Source organism: Carettochelys insculpta, chromosome 5, assembly GCF_033958435.1.
Source record: "Carettochelys insculpta isolate YL-2023 chromosome 5, ASM3395843v1, whole genome shotgun sequence".
NCBI lineage: Eukaryota > Metazoa > Chordata > Testudines > Carettochelyidae > Carettochelys > Carettochelys insculpta.
Window position 1 is genome coordinate 128,683,655 of NC_134141.1, and position 19,730 is coordinate 128,703,384.

The window sequence follows — 19,730 nt, forward strand, 5'->3', positions numbered from 1 at the left end:
AGTGCCCACACCCCCCCCCGCGCACGGCCGGGCCCTCCTGCGCGCAGTGCCCAGAGCCCCCCCCGCGCACGGCCCACACCCCCCCGCGCAGTGCCCAGAGCCCCCCCGTGCACGCCCGGGCCCCCCTGTGCACGGCCGGGCCCCCCCGCGCAGTGCCCAGAGCCCCCCCGTGCACGGCCGAGCCCCCCCGCGCACGGCCCACACCCCCCCCGCGCAGTGCCCAGAGCCCCTCCGCGCACGGCCGAGTCCTCCCGTGCAGTGCTCAGACCCCCCCTGTGCACGGCCGGGCCCCCCCGCGCGCAGTGCCCAGACCCCCCCTGTGCACGGCCGGGCCCCCCTGCGCGCAGTGCCCAGAGCCCCCCCGTGCACGGCCGAGCCCCCCTGCGCGCAGTGCCCAAACCCCCCCGTGCACGGCCGAGCCCCCCCGCGCGCAGTGCCCAGAGCCCCCGCGCGCAGTGCCCAGAGCCCCCCCTTCCGCGCACCACCTGGCGCTCCCCCGCGCTCCCGGGCAGGGCGGACTGCGGCGCGCCCAGGGCCAGGGAAGTCTCGGGCCGGGCAGCGCCTGGCTGGTGCGGGGCCGGGGCTGTGCCTGACGGGGGCCCGGCCCGTGGGCTGCACCGGTGCGACCAGGGCCCAGCCAACGAGCAGCGCAGCGCAGCGCTCGGCCGGCGCGGGAGTGAGCCGGGATCGGGCCCGGCGCAGGCGGTAGCAACGGGCCGGGACGCGGGGCGGGGAGGTCCCGGTCCCGGTCCCCAGCGCTCCGCCCCTGCCCAGCCCCAGCCCAGCGGGCCGGGCGATCCCCCGCGGGCGGGGCCGGAAGGGCCGCGACAGGTGCGGGCCCCGGGCGCTATGGAGGCGGCGGCCCCGGGCCGGTACCAGGCGCGCTACCAGCGGCTGCGGGACAGCGACAGCGACGGGGAGCAGGAGGTGGAGCTGCGGGTCCCCGGGCCGGGGCCGGGCCGGTGAGGGCGGGGCAGGGCCGGGCAGGGCCGGGAGTGGGGGGGGGGCCGCGGCCATGCACCTGTGGCTCATGGGCGGGGGGGCAGCTGAGGGCCCCTCTGCAGATCTGCCTCCTCCAGTCCCCCCTGGCACTGGCACTGGCACTGGGGGGCCCGGCGTGCGTGCCAGGGTGGAGCTGGGCCCAGCCACGGTGTGACGCTTCTTGGGGTAATGCGGTCAACTTGTTACCCCATCTCCTGCGGGGACATGTGGGGCGGGGCTCACCTAGGGTGGGGGGTTTCTGCTGGCTGTGCCAGCAGAGGAAGAGGGGGCAGAGCGTGGCTGGGTTTGCTTGCGAAGCTGGAGCAGGTAGGGGCGCTAGTCTGGAGGTGGGAGAGGACCAAAGCAGGCTGGATCCCCAGGCCTGGGGTGGGTCCCCTCCAGGTCTCTCCCCCGTGGGTCGGACAGAACACCTGGTTGCTGTGCTGACGGGTTTGTGTCCCGCGGTGTCCCAGTAAACCTTCTGTCCTGCTGACTGAGAGTCGCTCCTGACCGCAGATGGGGGGCAGAGCTTGGGGACCCCTGAACCCCGTCACAGCCGGGGGCAGCGTGGCATGCACAGCACCCTGTGGATGGAGCACCTGGCTGTAAACAACTGGGGTACAGGTGAAAGAAGGCGGCTGGTGAGGTCCAGACGTGCTGAAGGGCAGTGAGGTTCGGTTGGGTTTGCAGAGGCGGAGGGGCCTGCAGCTGAACTCGAGTGTGGTCATGGTGCTCGAGTGGGGGTATCACACCAAGGGAGGGGTTACTCCAGGAGCCCATTGGAATTGGTCCCAGAAGCGGAGGTGCTGATGTCCGAACCCCTGGGAGAAGGGACCCACAAGGAGGCTGTGCGCTGAAGGGGCCTCCCTGAACTGTGGCATTGGCGTATTATCGGCTCCTGAAAACGGACACTGTCCAGTTGTGCAGGGAGAGAGGCGCCCCAGTGGCAGACCTACCAGAGCCCAGCTCATTGCCCGGCTGGAGGAGAATGATCGCTCCTTGGAGTGGGGGCCAGGCCCCCTGGGGACACTCCAGACCTCCCCCAGCTGAGGCTCGGGAAGGGGCTGGGAGCAGTGTGATGGAGTGGGGGGAGTACATGTGCGAGACTCAGGCTGGATGTGGGAGACAAGCAGAGCAGCTCCCAGTGGCTAAGGATGACCCTGGGGCTATAACCTAGGCTGGCAGGTAACACCTCAGCCCTGAACAAAGAGGAGGGTGGAGCCGAGCTGGTTTTTGAATGGGGGGGGGCAGTTAGAGGCTGGGGGAGAGGGAGGAAGGCAGCCAGCCTGAGGAGGGGGGAAGCTACACCCCAGAGGGGCACCCCTCAGGGTCTTCTCCCCAGGACAGGTTGGAAGGACTGTCTCTGGCTGCTGTACTGACGCTTCTGTGAGAAACTGGGCATCTGTTGCCTAATAAACCTCCTGTTGTACCTGCTAAGTGACAGTCACTCCTGCCAGCGGATGGGGTGCAGTGGAGGGGGACCCCTGAACACCATCACAAGCAGACAGCTAAACCCCAGGGCTGCTGGGATCCCCAGGGCCAGTGGCAGCTCCTCCCTGCTCAGCGCCGCCTCCTTGAAGCTGAAGTGTCTGGAGATTGAGCTGAGGCTGGAGGACGGGAACAGGAGAACGTCCATCGGGGAGAGAGTGGCGCAGCGCGTGCCAGGGCAGAACTGCTGGTGAGTTGCCATGGGGGCCGGGGCCCCAAGCTGCCTGGAGCTTTCATAGGACCAGCCTGGCCCCGGTTAAGGAGGGGGAAGACAGATGCTTGCCTCACCGCCTCTGCTAAAGCCTGTGCTCTGCATGGCATTGATCCCACTGGCTGGCTGCTGCATCTTACTGGACCCCAAAACCCTATGGATGCACAGGCAGGGGATTGTGAGCTGCCCACAGGGCCCTGCTGCACAAGCTTGGCCTGGCCCCCGGGTCGCACAGAAAGCCCCAAGGAGGAGCTGGTGCAGTGGCTGGAGCAGTGCACCGTAAGTGGGCAAACAGGGCCGGGCCCAGCCCAGAGAGGAGCTGTTGGCCCACTGGTGCTGGAGCAGCTGTAATGGCTCTGCCCATTGGAGCAGGGCAGCTGGCTGAGGAGTTTACAGACAGCCGCTCCAGGGGTGCTGGGGACACCAGAGGGAGTAGGACACAGCAGTGCAGAAGAGGCGGTCTCCTGGGGCCCCCCAGCAGGGGTACTCTGGTAAATCCCTAGTACTCCTGGGTGAGACGCCCAATGCCAGGGCCGGCCAGCTGGCCTGGGGGCCCACCGAGACCTGTGGGCGGGAGGGTCATAGACAGGCCCAGCAGCCAGAGGGGCTGGCTGCCCGGGCAGGAGGGGCTGACTGTGTCCCCTAAGCTTGGGAGGGGCCGGATCCGCAGACCCGCTCCTCGGGGGGCCCAGATGCACAGGTCTCGGTTTCCAGAGTGGGGGCAGGGCTGCCTCTGCGGAGCGAGGGCCTCACATCCCTTGAGGTGGGTGGGAGGTGTGATGGGGTTCAGGGGTCCCCATGCACTGCACCTTGTTTACGGGCAGGAGTGACTTTTACTTAGTAGGTGCAACAGGAGGTTTATTAGGCAACAGATGCCCAGTTTTTTACAGAAGCGTCAGTACAGCAGCCAGAGACAGTTATTTTAACCCGTCCTGGGGAGAGGAGCCCGAGGGGTGCCCCTCTGGGGTGTAGCTTTTTCCCTTTTTAGGCTGGCTGCCTTTTAGGTTTTTTTTCCCCCAGCCTTTAACTGCCGCCTTTGATTTAAAACCAGCTTGGCTTTTGTGATGGAGTGGGGGATACCTGTGTGTGCGTGTGTGGCTTACAGAGGGTGTGGGGCTCCTGCTAAGGGTAACCCTAACAACCAGGTAACACCTTTGTACTGCAAACAAAGGAGGAGGTGAAGCCTGAGGGGTTTAAATTGAAACTGGGAGTTGAAAGCAGTTAGTCTGGGCTAAGGGAGAAAAAAACAAAGGAGGGGGCAAGGCCCCAGCTCTGGGGGCCCCTCGGGGCCTCCTCTCCCCAACATGGATTGGACTGGCTGTCTCTGCCTGCTGCACTGACTCCTCTGTACAATGCTGTGTCCTATCGGCTAATAAACCCGCTGTTCTCCTGCTAAGTGAGAAACTCTCCTGCCTACGGCCGGGGTGCAGAGCTTGGGGAACCCCAGAACCCCATCACACTGGTGTCAGAAGTGGGATGTTCTGCACCCCGAGGATGGAGCATCCAGCAGTAAGTGACCGGGGCCCTGGAAGAAGTGGGGCCTGCGAGACCCAGGTGTGCTGAAGGGCAGTGAGGTGCAGTTCCCCAAGGCGGAGGGGCCTGCGGCCAAACCCAGGCAACTGCGGTTGTGGTCCTCGAGAGGGGGTGTCACACCCGAGGAGGGGTTACTCCTGGGAATCTGTTGGAGTCGGTCCCAGAAGGTGGAGGGGCCAAGAGCCCAACCCCCAGGAACAAGTGACCCCTGAGGAGGCTGACGCTGAATGAGTTCGTCCCAAGACAGGGTGCTCATGGTCCCTGAGAGCGGGTGTCACACTGAAGAAGGGGTTCCGCTGGGAGTCTGTTGGAGTCGGTCCCAGAGGGCGGAGGGGCCTACGGCCTAACCCTGGGCAGCTTGTGACCCGCAAGGAGCCTGGCACACTGAAGGGATTCTTCCAGGAATCGTGGGGTGCAGAGGGCATCAGCCTGAGAGCCTGCAACCACGCTGAGCAACTCCGCTGTGAAGTGGCAGCACCTGGAAACTGAATCGAGATTAAAGAAGCTGGACAAGGCAGCGTGGATGTGCAGTGGCAGAGCTGAGGGTTAAGGAAAATCCTGCAGAGGTGAGCCCGGATCGGGGCAGGGAACCCTGGACTGCCTGGAGCTCTGAACCGAGTGGCCTGCCACAGCTCAAGGAGGGAAGGAGCGATTCCAACCCATCATCTACTAGTGGCCAAGACAAACCTGTGGAGAGTTTTCCAGGCCTGGGCCAAGGAAGGTGCCTGTGTGTCTGTGCAGGAAAGCAGCTGATCCACTGGGAATGGCAAGTTGTCTGTGAGAGAAGCTGCTTCACCTTCTGTGTGTGTGGAGACCAGCCGGGGGGCTGGGACAAAGGAGAAAGTGTCTCCCATTGTCTGTCTGTGTTGAACAGCAGCAGCAGCCTGGGGAGAGAGCAGAGCCTGCATTTGGAAAAGATGCCAATGAGGAAACTAGCCCATTGTCTAAGGAAGACTTCACCAGCCTAGGATGGCTGGAGAAGGATCCACCAAAAAAGAGCATTCCAGGTGTGTCTCTGAATCCAGCCATGGCGGCTGGAGCAGAGGGAATGGCTCTGGGATGGGCAGTGGTATCCCTGCTAAGGACACTGGTCCTTGGTGCAAGAAAAGTGCTTCTGCTTCTGGGGAAGTAAATCCTTTGCCTGAGCCTGTGGGGGCTCGAAATGGAGCCAAGATCCCAGAGCTGAATCTGAGGGCAGCTGAAGCCCAGATGAGCTGTGGGCCTGGTGGGCCAGTAAGGGATAAACAGGGATTCCTCCATGTGAATTCTGCATCTGGGACTCACAAAACAACTCTCAGAAAGCAGTTTGGTTTGCAAATTTCCAGGCTGGCTGGGCGGGGGCCGTCTCCCTGAGACCATCAATGGCCCAGCTCTTGTTAGAAGGGAGGGCACAGCCAGAGAGATCAAATTTCCACCCCAGGGGGCAAGGGAGAAGATTAAAACTTGATGGTGCTAAGAAAGGCCTCAGCCATTTATACCCAAAATACCAGATTCTCAAGGATGTTGCACAAAGGTTGTGGTCTACCAAAGAGCAACGTAAATGTGCAGTTCTAATGGGTTTGTTCTGTTACTCACGCTGGCTGCTGTAACCAAGGGGTGCTGCTACCAAAAGCTGTAGAATTGTACCATGCACTGAAGGTTTGGAAAGAGCCATGTGACATGATGACATGAATGTAGAAGCATGAGTTGTATGTTAAAGGAGTCTGTAACTCTGAAATGTCACCATTGTTCCCTGTAACTAGTCTTGCAACCTCTCACATAAGGAGAAACATTCCAAACCTATTGTGTGGCAGGGAAGGGGAAACTGAGGCACACAACCATTCTGGTGGTCTGGCTAAATGCCAAGGGTGGAAGCATTTGTACCTTCCTTTACCGGACTGTAACTGAATTCCAAACGTGTGCCGGAGCAGCTGTATGGGCTGGTGGTCAGACAGGGCAGGGCCCAGACCAGAAAAGAACTATTTAATCTGTTGGTGCTGCAGCATCTGTATGGGCTCTGCCCGCCCGACTTGAGAACGTGGCTAATGGACCCAAGACAAAAGCAGGAAGACCGACCAACCTGAGGGAACTAAAGGGACTTGTCCAGCTGCATCACATGAAAAGGGCCAAGACCAAGCTCCTAAGTTGGAGCCTCCCCCAGCAGGACTACGACGTGGAGGTGGTGCACATCAAGGGGAGCACTAAGGGTGCAGCCGATGCCCAATCACGAGGGGAGGGCCCCGAACTTCCCCAGGTCACTGGCTGAGTGACCCCGCTCAGTTCGGTCTGGAATGGGGGAGAGATGTGATGGAGTGGGGGATACCTGTGTGTGCTTGTGTGGCTCACAGAGGGTGTGGGGCTCCTGCTAAGGGTAACCCTAACAACCAGGTAACACCTTTGTACTGCAAACAAAGGAGGAGGTGAAGCCTGAGGGGTTTAAATTGAAACTGGGAGTTGAAAGCAGTTAGTCTGGGCTAAGGGAGAAAAAAACAAAGGAGGGGGCAAGGCCCCAGCTCTGGGGGCCCCTCGGGGCCTCCTCTCCCCAACATGGATTGGACTGGCTGTCTCTGCCTGCTGCACTGACTCCTCTGTACAATGCTGTGTCCTATCGGCTAATAAACCCGCTGTTCTCCTGCTAAGTGAGAAACTCTCCTGCCTACGGCCGGGGTGCAGAGCTTGGGGAACCCCAGAACCCCATCACAGCTTTACCCTTCTTTTTGTTTAGGGCTGAGGTGTTACCTGCCTGCCTAGGTTATAGCCTTAGGGTTGTTTTTACCCACTGGGAGCTGCTCTGCTTGTTTTACATGTGCACTCCCCCCACTCCATCACATCTCTTCCCCATCCAGACCGAACTGAGCGGGGTCACTTAGCCAGTGACCTGGGGAAGTTCGGGGCCCCCCCTGCGTGACAGGGCATCGGCTATGGTGTTGTTGTTCCCCTTTACATGGACCACCTACATGTCGTAGTCCTGCAGGAGCAGATTCCACCGCAGGAGCTTGGCGTTAGCCCCTTTCATGTGATGCAGCCATGTTAGGGGTGAGTGATCGGTGTACACGGTGAAACGCCGTCCAAACAGGTACGGCTGCAGCTTCCCCAGCGCCCACACCATGGCCAGACATTTCTTTTTTTTTATGGCTGCATAATTTTGCTTTTGGGGCAGCAGCTTTTTGTTTAGGTACACAATGGGGTGTTTTTTCCCCTTGTTGTTTACCTGCATTAGCACAGCCCCCAGCCCCACGTCTGAGGCATCGGTGAACACCAGGAAGAGTTTGTGGAAGTCTGGATTTGCCAGCAGTGGGGCCCTGACTAGAGCCTTTTTTAGCGCACAGAGGGCCTCTTGGCACTGCTTGGTTTAGATTACCCTGTTAGGCTTTTTTTTTACACAGCTTTGTGAGGGGGGCTGTGATGGAGCTAAAGTGGGATACAAACCTTTGGTAGTACCCCGCCATTTTAATGAAGGCCTGGACCTGTTTTTTAGTTTGGGGTGTTGGCCAATTTTTGACAGCCTTCACTTTAGCTGGCTTTGGCTTTAAGCAGCTGCTGCCCACCTTGTGGCCCAGGCAGGTTATTTTAGCAATTTTTACCTTGCTTTTTTTTGCCTTGATAGTCAGCCCGGCCTTTTGAAGTTGGTTTAGCACCCGCTTGACCTGGGACACATGGTTTTTTTACGTTTGGCTGAAGATGCAAATGTTGTTTATGTAAGCTGGTTTACCAGACGCTGGAAGGTAGCGGGTGCCCCTTTGAGGCCGAAGGGCAGGACCAGGAACTCGTAGAGCCCCACAGGGGTGATGAAAGCCGACTTGAGCTGGGCATTTTTGTTTAATGGCACTTGCCAGTACCCCTTGGTGAGGTTTATGGTGGTGAGGTAATGGGCATTTTTTAGCTTGTTTAAGAGGTTATTAGGCCTGGGCATGTACCCCCGAACTTGGGGAACTCACCCCTTGTTTTTTTTGGCTATGGGTTAAGACCAGGGCACGAGGGCGTTTAACTGGCCAGTCTTTTAGATTACCCCCCATTAGTATATATGCTGGCAAATGGCTGTGCATGCCCACCTTTCTGGGGCCTTTTGTGTTTTTTTATTTTAGGTGCACCCTTGCCATGGGCACCTTGAAAGGCGTTCCGTTAATTTTTGTTACATTTAGGTGGGAATTGGGTATTATTTGGCCCGGTGTCACCACCCCGGGTTGGCCCAGCGTTACGTTAGCGCCTGTGTTTTAGAGCCCTGTGGCCCTTTTTTTGTTTACCTTGAGGGGTGTGAGACACTTGCTTTGCAGAGGAATTGCTGCCCCCACTTTGTAAACTGATTTTTGAGCATTTGGTTTTTGGGGGCTTTTTTTGTTTTTTAGGGTTGGCCACTGTGGCTTTTGTGAGGCTCTTTCCTTCTCCTGCACTCAGTCAGCCACCGCCGGGAGCTCATCCGTGGGTGCAGTGTGTGATGGGGTTCAGGGGTCCCCCAGCACTTCACCCCATCCCCTGGCAGGAGTGACTCTCACTCAGCAGGTACAACAGAAGGTTTATTAGGCAACAGAAGCCCAGTTTCTCACAGAAGCGACAGCACAGCAGCCAGAGACAGTTCTTCCAACCCGTCCTACGGAGACGACCCCGAGGGGTGCCCCTCTGGGGTGTAGCTTTCCCGCTCCTCAGGCTGGCTGCCTTCCAGCTCTCCCTCTTCCCCTAGCTTCCTAACTGCCACCCCCGATTCAAAAACTCAGCTCAGCTCCTCTCTCCTCTTTGTTCAAGCAGAGGTGTTACCTGCCAGTTGTAGCCCCAGGGTCATCCTTAGCCACTGGGAGCTGCTGCTTGCCTCACACATCCAGTCTGACTCACACAGGCACCCCCCCCCCACTCCATCACACAGTGCATCCCACTTCTGACACCAGTGTGATGGGGTTCAGGGGTCCCCATCCACTGCACCCCATCCGCTGGCAGGAGTGACTCTCACTCAGCAGGTACATTAGGCGACAGATGCCCAGTTTCTCACAGAAGCGACAGCACAGCAATCAGAGACAGTCCTTCCAACCCATCCTGGGGAGAGGAGCCCAAGGGGTGCCCCTCTGGGGTGTAGCTGCCCCCTCCTCAGGCTGGCTGCCCTCCAGCTCCTCCTCCCCCCAGCCTCCAACTGCCGCCTCTGATTCAAACCCAGCTCGGCTGCTCCCTCCTCTTTGTTCAGGGCAGAGGTGTTACCTGCCAGCCTGGGTTATAGCCTGTCAAAGTTTGACTCAGACTCACAATTTATCAGACCACTCTGTTTTATTAGCAAAGCCGCTCTGCTAATACATTTAGAAGTGAGCCCCCGAGTGGGGCTTGTGTCTCTTAATTTATACAGTTTTTTGGAGAACAAGTTACAGAGAAGTTACAGACAAAAGAAGAAAAAGATTTTAGTCACCACCCTTCGAGATCCCTGAGACCAGTCAGGTATCTTCAATTACCTGCCACCCTTAACAATCTCCTTTAACAGCTTCCAGTTAACTTAACTAATTGCCCTTCACACCTTCCATTCTGATGCCTGCTTCTTAGACGTGCTGGCTCCATCTTAATTGCTTCTCCATTCAAAAGCGAACTGTCCCTACGTGTGCTCCCTCAGATACTTTGTAACATGTTCTGGCATGTCCCTCTCATATACAATGTATCCAGCATGTCCCCTTATACAACGTTATACTTATACAATGTTACACTTCCACAAGCCCCAGCGTCATCCTTAGCCACTGGGAGCTACTCTGCTTGTTTTACACATGCTCCCCCCACTCCATCACAGGAGGAAGGCCCCACGCGGTTCTGGGACATGGGTGCGGAAGTGAGGCCGGCCTGGCCCAGGGTGGTGGCACCGGACCGGGTGCCCCACTCCCACCTGACTATGACGGGAATAGAGGGGACCTCCTTCCAGGGGCCTGGAGCAAAGGGGCCCCTGAAATGGGGGATGAGGAGGGCCCCAAGGAGGTGGGTGTGCCCTGTTATTTGCCCACTGGTGCACTGATGGGGGTGACCTGGAGCACCCGCCAGGCTCCACCCCTCTCTTTGTGTGGCTGCCCCAGGAAGTAAAGGTGTTACCTGGTCGCCTAGGTTACGGCCAGCAGGGCTTCCATAGGCCGCTCCCCGGCTGCTGCATGGGCTGACCCCCTTCTCTCCGGCTCGCCACAGGTGCTCGTTGCCAGTGCTGCTTCCCCAGCGCCAGCGGGAGACCTGCGCTCGCATCGCCTCGGCCCTTCTGCTGCTGGCGCTGACCTTGGCCTGGGCCTTTTACCGGGCGAGCTGCAGGGGCTCCTCGTGGCTGGGCCGCTCCCAGGCTCCCGGGCAGGATGGTGCTGAGCAGCCAGGGGCTGGAGACCTCCCATCTGCAGCTCACGTGCATGCGCAGGGCACTTACCATCAGGCCACCATCATCACCAGCTCAGGTGAGCACTGCCAGTGAGGGCTGCAGGCTTCCTGCCAGCCCAGTCCCCGAAGGCACCTGTCTCCCAGCCGTGTTCGGGCCGAGGACCCCTTCAGTCACTGCGATGGGCTCCCGGGGTGCAACCAGGAACTGACCCTCCCTCTGACAAACCCGGCTCCCTCCCACACCCCGATGCTGGGACAAGCTGCAGAGCCCTCCAGTCCTGCACCGCACGGCCATTGCCAGGCAGGGACCCACCCAGCTGAGTGACGGGAACGCTTTCACCAGCCACCTGAACGCGCCAGAGACTCCAGCCCCAGGCCCTGGCCTCAGCCTGGGGCCCTACAGCTCCACCTGCCGGCCCCAGGCCCCCTGCTCCAACCCCAGCCTGGGGCCCTAAAGCTCCACCTGCCGGCCCCAGGCCCCCTGCTCCACCCCCAGCCTGGAGCCCTAAATCTCCACCTGCCGGCCCCAGGCCCCCTGCTCCACCCCCAGCCTGGAGCCCTAAATCTCCACCTGCCGGCCCCAGGCCCCCTGCTCCACCCCCAGCCTGGAGCCCTAAATCTCCACCTGCCGGCCCCAGGCCCCCTGCTCCACCCCCAGCCTGGAGCCCTAAATCTCCACCTGCCGGCCCCAGGCCCCCTGCTCCACCCCCAGCCTGGAGCCCTAAATCTCCACCTGCCGGCCCCAGGCCCCCTGCTCCACCCTCAGCCTGGGACCCTAAATCTCCACCTGCTGGCCCCCACCATGTGCCTCCAGGTGTTGAGCCATGGGGGAGGGAAGCCCAGGGGTCACATCTGCCCCAGACAGAAGCTTTGCTGTTGCAGCCGAACCCCCTGGGTTCTGTTATCAGGGGTGGGGTCCCTGGGACGGCCCTGTGGGTTTGCAAGGGGCCCTCCCCAGAACCGGTTCCCCCTGCAGTGCTGGCCCTGCCTGCTGGCCGCTCCTCAGGAGCGAAGGCCTGCGACGTGCCGGCGCAGACGCTGCTGGTGAAGTCAGGCCCAGCCCCGAGGCAGGCGGAGTGAGAGGCGACCCAAGTCAGCCAACAGGCCTGTGCACTGCCGGCGTAGCACAACCCGCAGCGTGACCCCCCTGGCCTGGCAAAGGGGGGTGCCTTGGGGTGGCACGGCCGCTCAGTCACACGTGGCCTCGTGCTCGGCCGGGGGCCATGTGTGGGGCAGCAGGCGGGAGGGCACTGGGAGCTGCAGGGGCTCTGCCGTGCCAGCCGGGCCCCACAGCACCTACGTGTGGTGCTCGGGCGGGGGCATGCGTGGGGCAGCGGGCGGGAGGGCACTGGGAGCTGCAGGGGCTCTGCCGTGCCAGCCGGGCCCCACAGCACCTACGTGTGGTGCTCGGGCGGGGGCATGCATGGGGCAGCGGGCGGGAGGGCACTGGGAGCTGCAGGGGCTCTGCCGTGCCAGCCGGGCCCCACAGCACCTACGTGTGGTGCTCGGGCGGGGGCATGTGTGGGGCAGCAGGCGGGAGGGCACTGGGAGCTGCAGGGGCTCTGCCACGCCAGCCGGGCCCCACAGCACCTACGTGTGGTGCTCGGGCGGGGGCATGCGTGGGGCAGCGGGCGGGAGGGCACTGGGAGCTGCAGGGGCTCTGCCACGCCAGCCGGGCCCCACAGCACCTACGTGTGGTGCTCGGGCGGGGGCATGCGTGGGGCAGCGGGCGGGAGGGCACTGGGAGCTGCAGGGGCTCTGCCGTGCCAGCCGGGCCCCACAGCACCTACGTGTGGTGCTCGGGCGGGGGCATGCGTGGGGCAGCGGGCGGGAGGGCACTGGGAGCTGCAGGGGCTCTGCCGTGCCAGCCGGGTCCCACCGTGCCCACGCCTGCCTGACCTGGGGCCTGTCGCTGCCTTGCAGAGACCTGCTCCCACCTGGGGAAGGAGCTACTGGTGGCCGGTGGGAATGTGGTGGATGCTGGGATCGCAGCTGCGCTCTGCCTGGGGCTGGTCCACCCACACGCTGGGGGGCTGGGTGAGTGTGGGGCTGGGGCGAAGGGGAGGAGCTGCTCACAGCCCCGGGGTCCTTCTTCCCCCAGCACTGCAGGCTGGGGTCTCAGAGCAGGGAGTGCAGGGGGTGGGCACAGCCTTCTGCCCACCTGCAACTCACCCGGCAGCCCCTTGCTCCAGGTGCCTGGGGCGGGGCTGTGAGGCCGGGGGGGCCCTGATGGAGTCTGGGCTTTAGGGTGTGGGGTGTGGAGGTGCTGATGGTGTTTGGGGGGCTGCTGTGGAGGTGATTTAGAGCTGCAGGGGGGCAAGGTGTGGGGAGGAACTGAAGGGGCTCGCAGCATCTCAGAGGGCAGTACAAGGTGCTGTGTCGGGGTGCAGGCAGGCGCAGTGGGGGGTAGCTGAGATGCGGAGAAGGGAGCTGTGCCGGGGTGTGGGGGGGGATGTGGTGGGGGGGTAGCCAAGGGGTGGAGAAGGGGACTATGTCAGGGTGGGGGGTGTGGGGGGCACAGTGGAGGGTAGCTGAGGGGCGGAGAAGTGGGCTGTGTTGGGGTGCGGGGGGGCACAGTGGGGGGCTTGCCGAGGGGTGGAGAAGGGGGCTGTGTTGGGGTGGGGGGTGTGGGGGGGTTCAGTGGGGGGTAGCCAAGGTGCAGAGAAGGGGGCTGTGTTGGGGTGTGGGGGGGCTCAGTGGGAGGTTGCCGAGGGGCAGAGAGGGAGCTGTGTCAGGGTTCAGGGGGCACAGTGGGGGGTTGCTGAGGTGCAGAGAGGGGGCTGTGTTGGGGTGCAAGGGGGATCAGTGGGGGTTTGCCGGGGGACACAGGGGGAGCTGTGTCGGGCTGGAGGGGGGCGCAGTGGGGGGTTGCCAGGTGCCAGAGAAGGGGGTTGTGTCGGGGTGCGGGGGGCTCAGTGGGGGGTTGTGTTGGGGTGCGGGGGGTGCAGTGGGGGGTTGCCGGGGGGGCACAGAGGGGGGCTGTGTCAGGGTGCGGGGGGTGCAGTGGGGGGTTGCCAGGGGGCACAGAGGGGGGCTGTGTCGGAGTGGAGGGGGGCGCAGTGGGGGGTTGCTGGGGGCTGGAGAAGGGGGCTGTGTCAGGGTGCGGGGGGCTCAGTGGGGGGTTGCTGGGGGGCACAGAGGTGGGCTGTGTCGGGGTAGGGGGGGCTCAGTGGGGGGTTGCTGGGGGACACAGAGGTGGGCTGTGTCGGGGTGGAAGGGGGCGCAGTGGGGGGTTGCCGAGGGCCAGAGAAGGGGGCTGTGTCGGGGTGCAGGGGGTGCAGTGGGGGGCTGTGTCAGGGTGGAGGGGGGCTCGGTGGGGGGTTGCTGGGGGGCACAGAGGGGGGCTGTGTCAGGGTGCGGGGGGTGCAGTGGGGGGTTGCCAGGGGCTGGAGAAGGGGGCTGTGTCAGGGTGGAGGGGGGCTCAGTGGGGGGTTGCCAGGGGGCACAGAGGGGGGCTGTGTCGGAGTGGAGGGGGGTGCAGTGGGGGGTTGCTGCATGCCGGAGAAGGGGGCTGTGTCAGGGTGCGGGGGGGGCTCGGTGGTTGCTGAGGGCCAGAGAAGGGGGCTGTGTCGGGGTGCGGGGGGGCTCAGTGGGGGGCTGTGTCAGGGTGGAGGGGGGCTCAGTGGGGGGTTGCTGGGGGGCACAGAGGCGGGCTGTGTCGGGGTGCAGGGGGCACAGTGGGGGGTTGCCGGGGGGCACAGAGGCGGGCTGTGTCAGGGTGCGGGGGGGCGCAGTGGGGGGTTGTGTTGGGGTGCGGGGGGTGCAGTGGGGGGTTGCCGGGGGGGCACAGAGGGGGGCTGTGTCAGGGTGCGGGGGGTGCAGTGGGGGGTTGCCAGGGGGCACAGAGGGGGGCTGTGTCGGAGTGGAGGGGGGCGCAGTGGGGGGTTGCTGGGGGCTGGAGAAGGGGGCTGTGTCAGGGTGCGGGGGGCTCAGTGGGGGGTTGCTGGGGGGCACAGAGGCGGGCTGTGTCGGGGTGCAGGGGGCGCAGTGGGGGGTTGCCGGCGGGCACAGAGGCGGGCTGTGTCGGGGTGCAGGGGGCGCAGGGGGGGGTTGCCGAGGGCCAGAGAAGGGGGCTGTGTCGGGGTGCAGGGGGCTCAGTGGGGGGCTGTGTCAGGGTGGAGGGGGGCTCGGTGGGGGGTTGCTGGGGGGCACAGAGGGGGGCTGTGTCAGGGTGCGGGGGGTGCAGTGGGGGGTTGCCAGGGGCTGGAGAAGGGGGCTGTGTCAGGGTGGAGGGGGGCTCAGTGGGGGGTTGCCAGGGGGCACAGAGGGGGGCTGTCGGAGTGGAGGGGGGCGCAGTGGGGGGTTGCCGGGGCTGGAGAAGGGGGCTGTGTCGGGGTGGAGGGGGGTGCAGTGGGGGGTTGCTGCATGCCGGAGAAGGGGGCTGTGTCAGGGTGCGGGGGGGGCTCGGTGGTTGCTGAGGGCCAGAGAAGGGGGCTGTGTCGGGGTGCGGGGGGCTCAGTGGGGGGCTGTGTCAGAGTGGAGGGGGGCTCGGTGGGGGGTTGCTGGGGGGCACAGAGGCGGGCTGTGTCGGGGTGCAGGGGGCGCAGTGGGGGGTTGCCGGCGGGCACAGAGGCGGGCTGTGTCAGGGTGCGGGGGGGCGCAGTGGGGGGTTGTGTTGGGGTGAGGGGGGCGCAGTGGGGGGTTGCCGGGGCTGGAGAAGGGTGCTGTGTCAGGGTGGAGGGGGGCTCAGTGGGGGGTTGCTGGGGGGCACAGAGGTGGGCTGTGTCGGGGTGCGGGGGGGTGCAGTGGGGGGTTGCTGCATTCCGGAGAAGGGGGCCGTGTCGGGGTGGGGGGGTGCAGTGGGGGGTTGCTGGGGGGCACAGAGGTGGGCTGTGTCGGGGTGCAGGGGGCGCAGTGGGGGGTTGCCGAGGGCCAGACTAGGGGGCCGCGTCGGGTGCGCGAGGGCTGCGGGGGCCCAGCCGGGGCCGCGGCTCAGAAGCACCGACCGGTGCGTGTCTCTCGCGCAGGCGGTGTGTTCTGGGCCCTGCTGCGCAATGCGTCGTCGGGCAGGACGCTGGCGCTCCACGCGGTGCCCCACCAAAGCCCCCCCGGGCGCTACGGACTCCCGGCGGCCCTGCCGGGCCTGCGGCTGCTGCACCACTCCGGCGGCCGCCTGGCCTGGGCGCGCCTGCTGGAGGGACCGGCGTTGCTGGCACAGCGAGGTTTCCGCGTGGACCGGGTGCTGGCCGCGGCCCTGCGGGAGAATGCCCCGGCGGTCAGGGCCTCGGGGCTCTGCAGCCTCTTCTGCAATGGAGCCGGCGAGCTGAAGGACCAGGGTGCCCTGGTCACCCACCCCCGGCTGGCGGCCCTGCTCCGGGCGCTGGCATCGCAGGATGACGCCCTGGCCCGGGCCCTAGCCCCGGACTTGCCCCCCGCAGAGCAGGGGCCCTTCCTGCAGGCACTGCGGGGCTTGAGCCTGGAGCTGCAGAGCCCCTTGGCCTTGCAGCTGGGCAATGCCCGGCTGTACGGCGCCCCGGGCCCCGCTGCTGGCAGCCTTCTGGCCAGCATCCTCCAGGAGGTGCAGGCAGCCCAGCCGGAGGCTGCGCCCGATCCCTGCCTGAGGGCCCTGAGCGCAGCCCAGCAGGGTTACGCCAGGGGCCTGGGGGGGACCGTGGCTGGGGACCCCTCGCCCGTGGGGAGCCACCTGGCGGTGGCAGACAGCCAGGGGAACATGCTGCTGCTCTCAGCCTCACTCAACAGCTCCTTCGGCTCCAAGTTCCTGGCACCCACCTCAGGCGTCCTGCTGAGCGACTTTGCTGCGCCCGCTGGGCCGGGCCTGCACTCCTGGGCCTGCCCCGTGGTGCTGAGCCTGGGGGCAGAGGGGGCCGTGGTGGGGCTGGGGGCCACAGGGCACAGCACGGCCCCCCTGGCCCTTGCCCAGGCCATTATAAACCAGCTGTACCTGGGGCAGTCCCCGCAGGAGGCACTGGAGAGTCCATGGCTGCAGCTCAGGGGTGAGCGGGCGGGGGCCCCCCAGGGCTGTGGGCCAGGCACCCCCTCAAATCTGTCCGCAGGTGGGTGGACTGGGGGGGCCTCCCCCGGGGGCCCCTGGGTGCTGCAGGTGGCATCCCAGAGCAAGCACGTGCGTGCCTTCGCTGCCCCAGCTGCATGCTGCCACCCCCAGGGGGTTTAGCCCAGGGGCCCCACACGGAGCCCAGGCTGGCACAGGTGGGGCTCTGAGCTGGCCAGGCTCACTTGGTGCCAGCACGGGGTGAATGGCTGGTTCTGGCAGCCCAGGCTGGACCCCTGCCCAGGGGCCGTGCTGACCCCACTCCTGGCAGGCCTGGTGAGGGACGACACAGGCCCTCCCGCTGCCCAGACGTGGGGATTCAGCTGCTGGTGTCCAGCCTCTGGGCCAGCGCAGACTCCCCTGGGGTTAGGGCAAGGCAGGGCCTGGTCCCCGCTCTCCACTGCAGGCACCCGCTGCCACCTACCAGCCCTGCGGGGCAGCCCAGCTCTCTGCCAGGCCCCCGCTTCCCTGCCAGACACGCCTGTGACCCAGCGTGCTGGTGCCACCAGGGCAGAAACTGCAGCTCGGCGGGGAGCACGGCACCTACACGGGCTGTGTGCCCATCGCCCCGCGTGCACAGGCCGGGGCACCACGGGGCAGCTGTGCAGGGGGCAACCGAGCTCAGCAGCTGGAGCCTGTGGCTGTGGAGGGGGAGCAGGGACGGCAGGTCCCCCTCCCCAGGTCCGGCTGAGATGGACGTGGTGGCGCATGGCTGTGGGCTCTCGCCTGTGTGTCTGTAAGGGAGATATAAACCCCCTGGCTCCCTGCTGCCTGGGCTCCACTCCTGATGCCCTTGTGCCAGGGTCCCTCTGCTCCTGCCCCCACCCAGGCACCTGGTGACCCAGCCCCGAGGGGCTCGGGCTGGAGAGGAGGCTCACAGCCACAGCCTGGGGTGTCTTGTGGTCCTTGGCCAGGGGCAACTGCAAGGACTCGAGGGAAGGGCCCCACCCCGGTGCCTGGCTGCCTGCACTCAGGCCCTCCCTGGCTGTGTCAGGGCAGTGCCGGCTGGGCTAGGATCTCAACCTGCCTGGCTTGGAGGGCCCAAGGGTGGTCTGGTAGTTACAGGCACAGGGAAGGGGAGCTCGGACTCCTGGGTTCCATTCCCCCGCTCCATGTGACCAGTGTTAGGGCCCTTCACGCTGCCTCAGTCTCCCCAGGTGCGGCTGTGAGGAAGTGGGGCCCAGCATCCCGGCGGTGGTGGTGACATCTCACACCTAGGCAATGGGCGTTCCTATCACAGAAGTTCTTCACCTCTGCCACCGGCTGACAAAGAGGACCAAGGGGAAGAAGCGCTCTGAGGAAGTGGCTCTGCCCCACCAAAGCTCACCACCTAATGCATCATTTTGTTAGTCTTTAAAGTGCCACTGGACTGCTTGTTTGTGCGATGGCATATGGACTAGCCCGGTTTTCTCTCTGTTCCTGTTAGGACCAAGGAGAGTGGGGCTGTGATGGGGGGGTTATCCCTTTGGCTAGATGGCAGGCGATTCCTGAGGCCCTGCAGTTTCTCTAGGCAGCTGTGATGCAGTGGGGGCAGTGTGTGTGTGTGTCGGAGGGGCTGAGGGATGACCCTCTGCTGGCTGTAATCCAGGCGACCGGCTAACACCTCTGGCCCCAGACAAAGAGCAGGGAGGAGCCCAGCTGGGTTTGAATTAGGTGGGCAGGTCTGGAGGCTGGGGAGGAACAAAAGTAGGCTGGAGTGCCAGGCCTGGGGTTCCTTTGGAGGGATCTCGTCCCCACACCTTGTGTCAGACAGAACTCTCCACTTGCTGTGCGGAGAAGTGTGCAGCTCGCTGCATCTCTTGCCAAATAAACCTTCTGCTCCACCTGCTGAGTTGGTTGCTGCTACCTGCGGATGGGGTGCTAGGCCTGGGGACCCCCCTGTGATGTAATGGAGTGGGGGATACCTGTGTGTGTGTGAGTGGCTCACACAGGGTGGGGGGGTCTCCTGCTGAGGGTAACCTTGACAACCAGGTAACAGCTTTGTACTGGAGACAAAGGAGGAGGTGGAGCCTGAGGGGTTTGAACGGGAACTGGGAGTTGGAAGCAGTGAGTCTGGGCTGGGAGAGAGCAAGACCAAGGAGGGGGCAAGGCCCCAGCTCTGGGGGCCCCTCGGGGCCTCCTCTTCCCAACATGGATTTGACTGGCTGCACTGACTCCTCTGTACAATGCTGTGCCCTGTCGGCTAATAACCCCGCTGTTCTCCTGCTGAGTGAGAGTCACTCCTGCCTGCAGACGGGGTGCAGAGCCTGGGGGACCCCGAACCCCATCACACCCCCCAGCACACACACTGTCACATCTGAATAGTAACAAAGAGGAAGCCGTGCTAGTCTATACACTATCAAAACAAAAAGCAGTCAACTAGCACTTTAAAGACAAGCAAAATGGTTTATTAGGTGAGCTTTCGTGGGACAGACTCACTTCTTCAGACCATAGCCAGACCAGAACAGACTCAATATTTAAGGCACAGAGAACCAACAGCCCCGAACTCAGACCACTGGAATACCAGTCCTGGAACCTTTCCCTGCAACAAAGCCCACTGCCAGCTTTGTCCACATATCTTCTCTGGAAATACCATCACTGGACCTAACCAGGTTACTCACAGAATCACGGGCACTTTCTCATGCTCCTCTACTAACATCATATATGCCATCATGTTCCAACAATGCCCAGATGCTTTGTATATTGGACAGACTTCTAACTCCCTTAGACAAAGGGTCAATGGGCCCAAAACAGACATCAAAACACTCCAGATCCACAAACCAATTAGTCAACATTTTAATGGAATGGGGCATTCTGTCAATGACCTAAAGGTATGTGTGTTACTGAAGAGAAATTATCGCACCGTTTTGGAAAGAGAAACAGCCGAGCTGGCTTTTATATTCAAATGCAGCACATTAACACATGGTTTAAATCGAGATGGGAGCTTTCTGAGTCACTATAAGGGCTCGTCTGCATACTTGGTTCAATCTAATTCTTGACCTTCCCCCCCGCACCCCTCCACTCTCTGATTTGCTCACTTGATTATCTTTTTCTGATTTGTCCTCCTTGCTTACTGTTTTTGGTTCTCTGTGCCTTAAATATTGTGTCTGTTCTGGTCTGGCTATGGTCTGAAGAAGTGGGTCTGTCCCACGAAAGCTCACCTAATAAACCATTTTGCTAGTCTTTAAAGTGCTACTTGACTGCTTTTTGTTCTGTCACAGCTGGTGGCAGGAG

The 19,730-nt window shown here is 63.0% G+C and overlaps 1 protein-coding gene across 2 annotated transcripts; it reads left to right on the forward strand.

The window, feature by feature from the left end:
• Positions 1-528: 528 nt before the first annotated feature.
• On the forward strand, positions 529-18,894 carry GGT6 (gamma-glutamyltransferase 6). Of its 2 annotated transcripts, XM_074995907.1 has the most exons (5): positions 529-962; positions 2,519-2,659; positions 10,331-10,584; positions 12,431-12,544; positions 15,475-18,894. In XM_074995907.1, exons 1-5 carry the CDS (start codon positions 850-852, stop codon positions 16,638-16,640), a joined length of 1,788 nt encoding a protein of 595 aa, XP_074852008.1. In that variant the 5' UTR covers positions 529-849; the 3' UTR covers positions 16,641-18,894. The 2 variants fall into 2 exon arrangements, with proteins under 2 accessions (XP_074852008.1, XP_074852009.1); XM_074995908.1 differs by lacking the exon at positions 2,519-2,659.
• Positions 18,895-19,730: the final 836 nt, after the last annotated feature.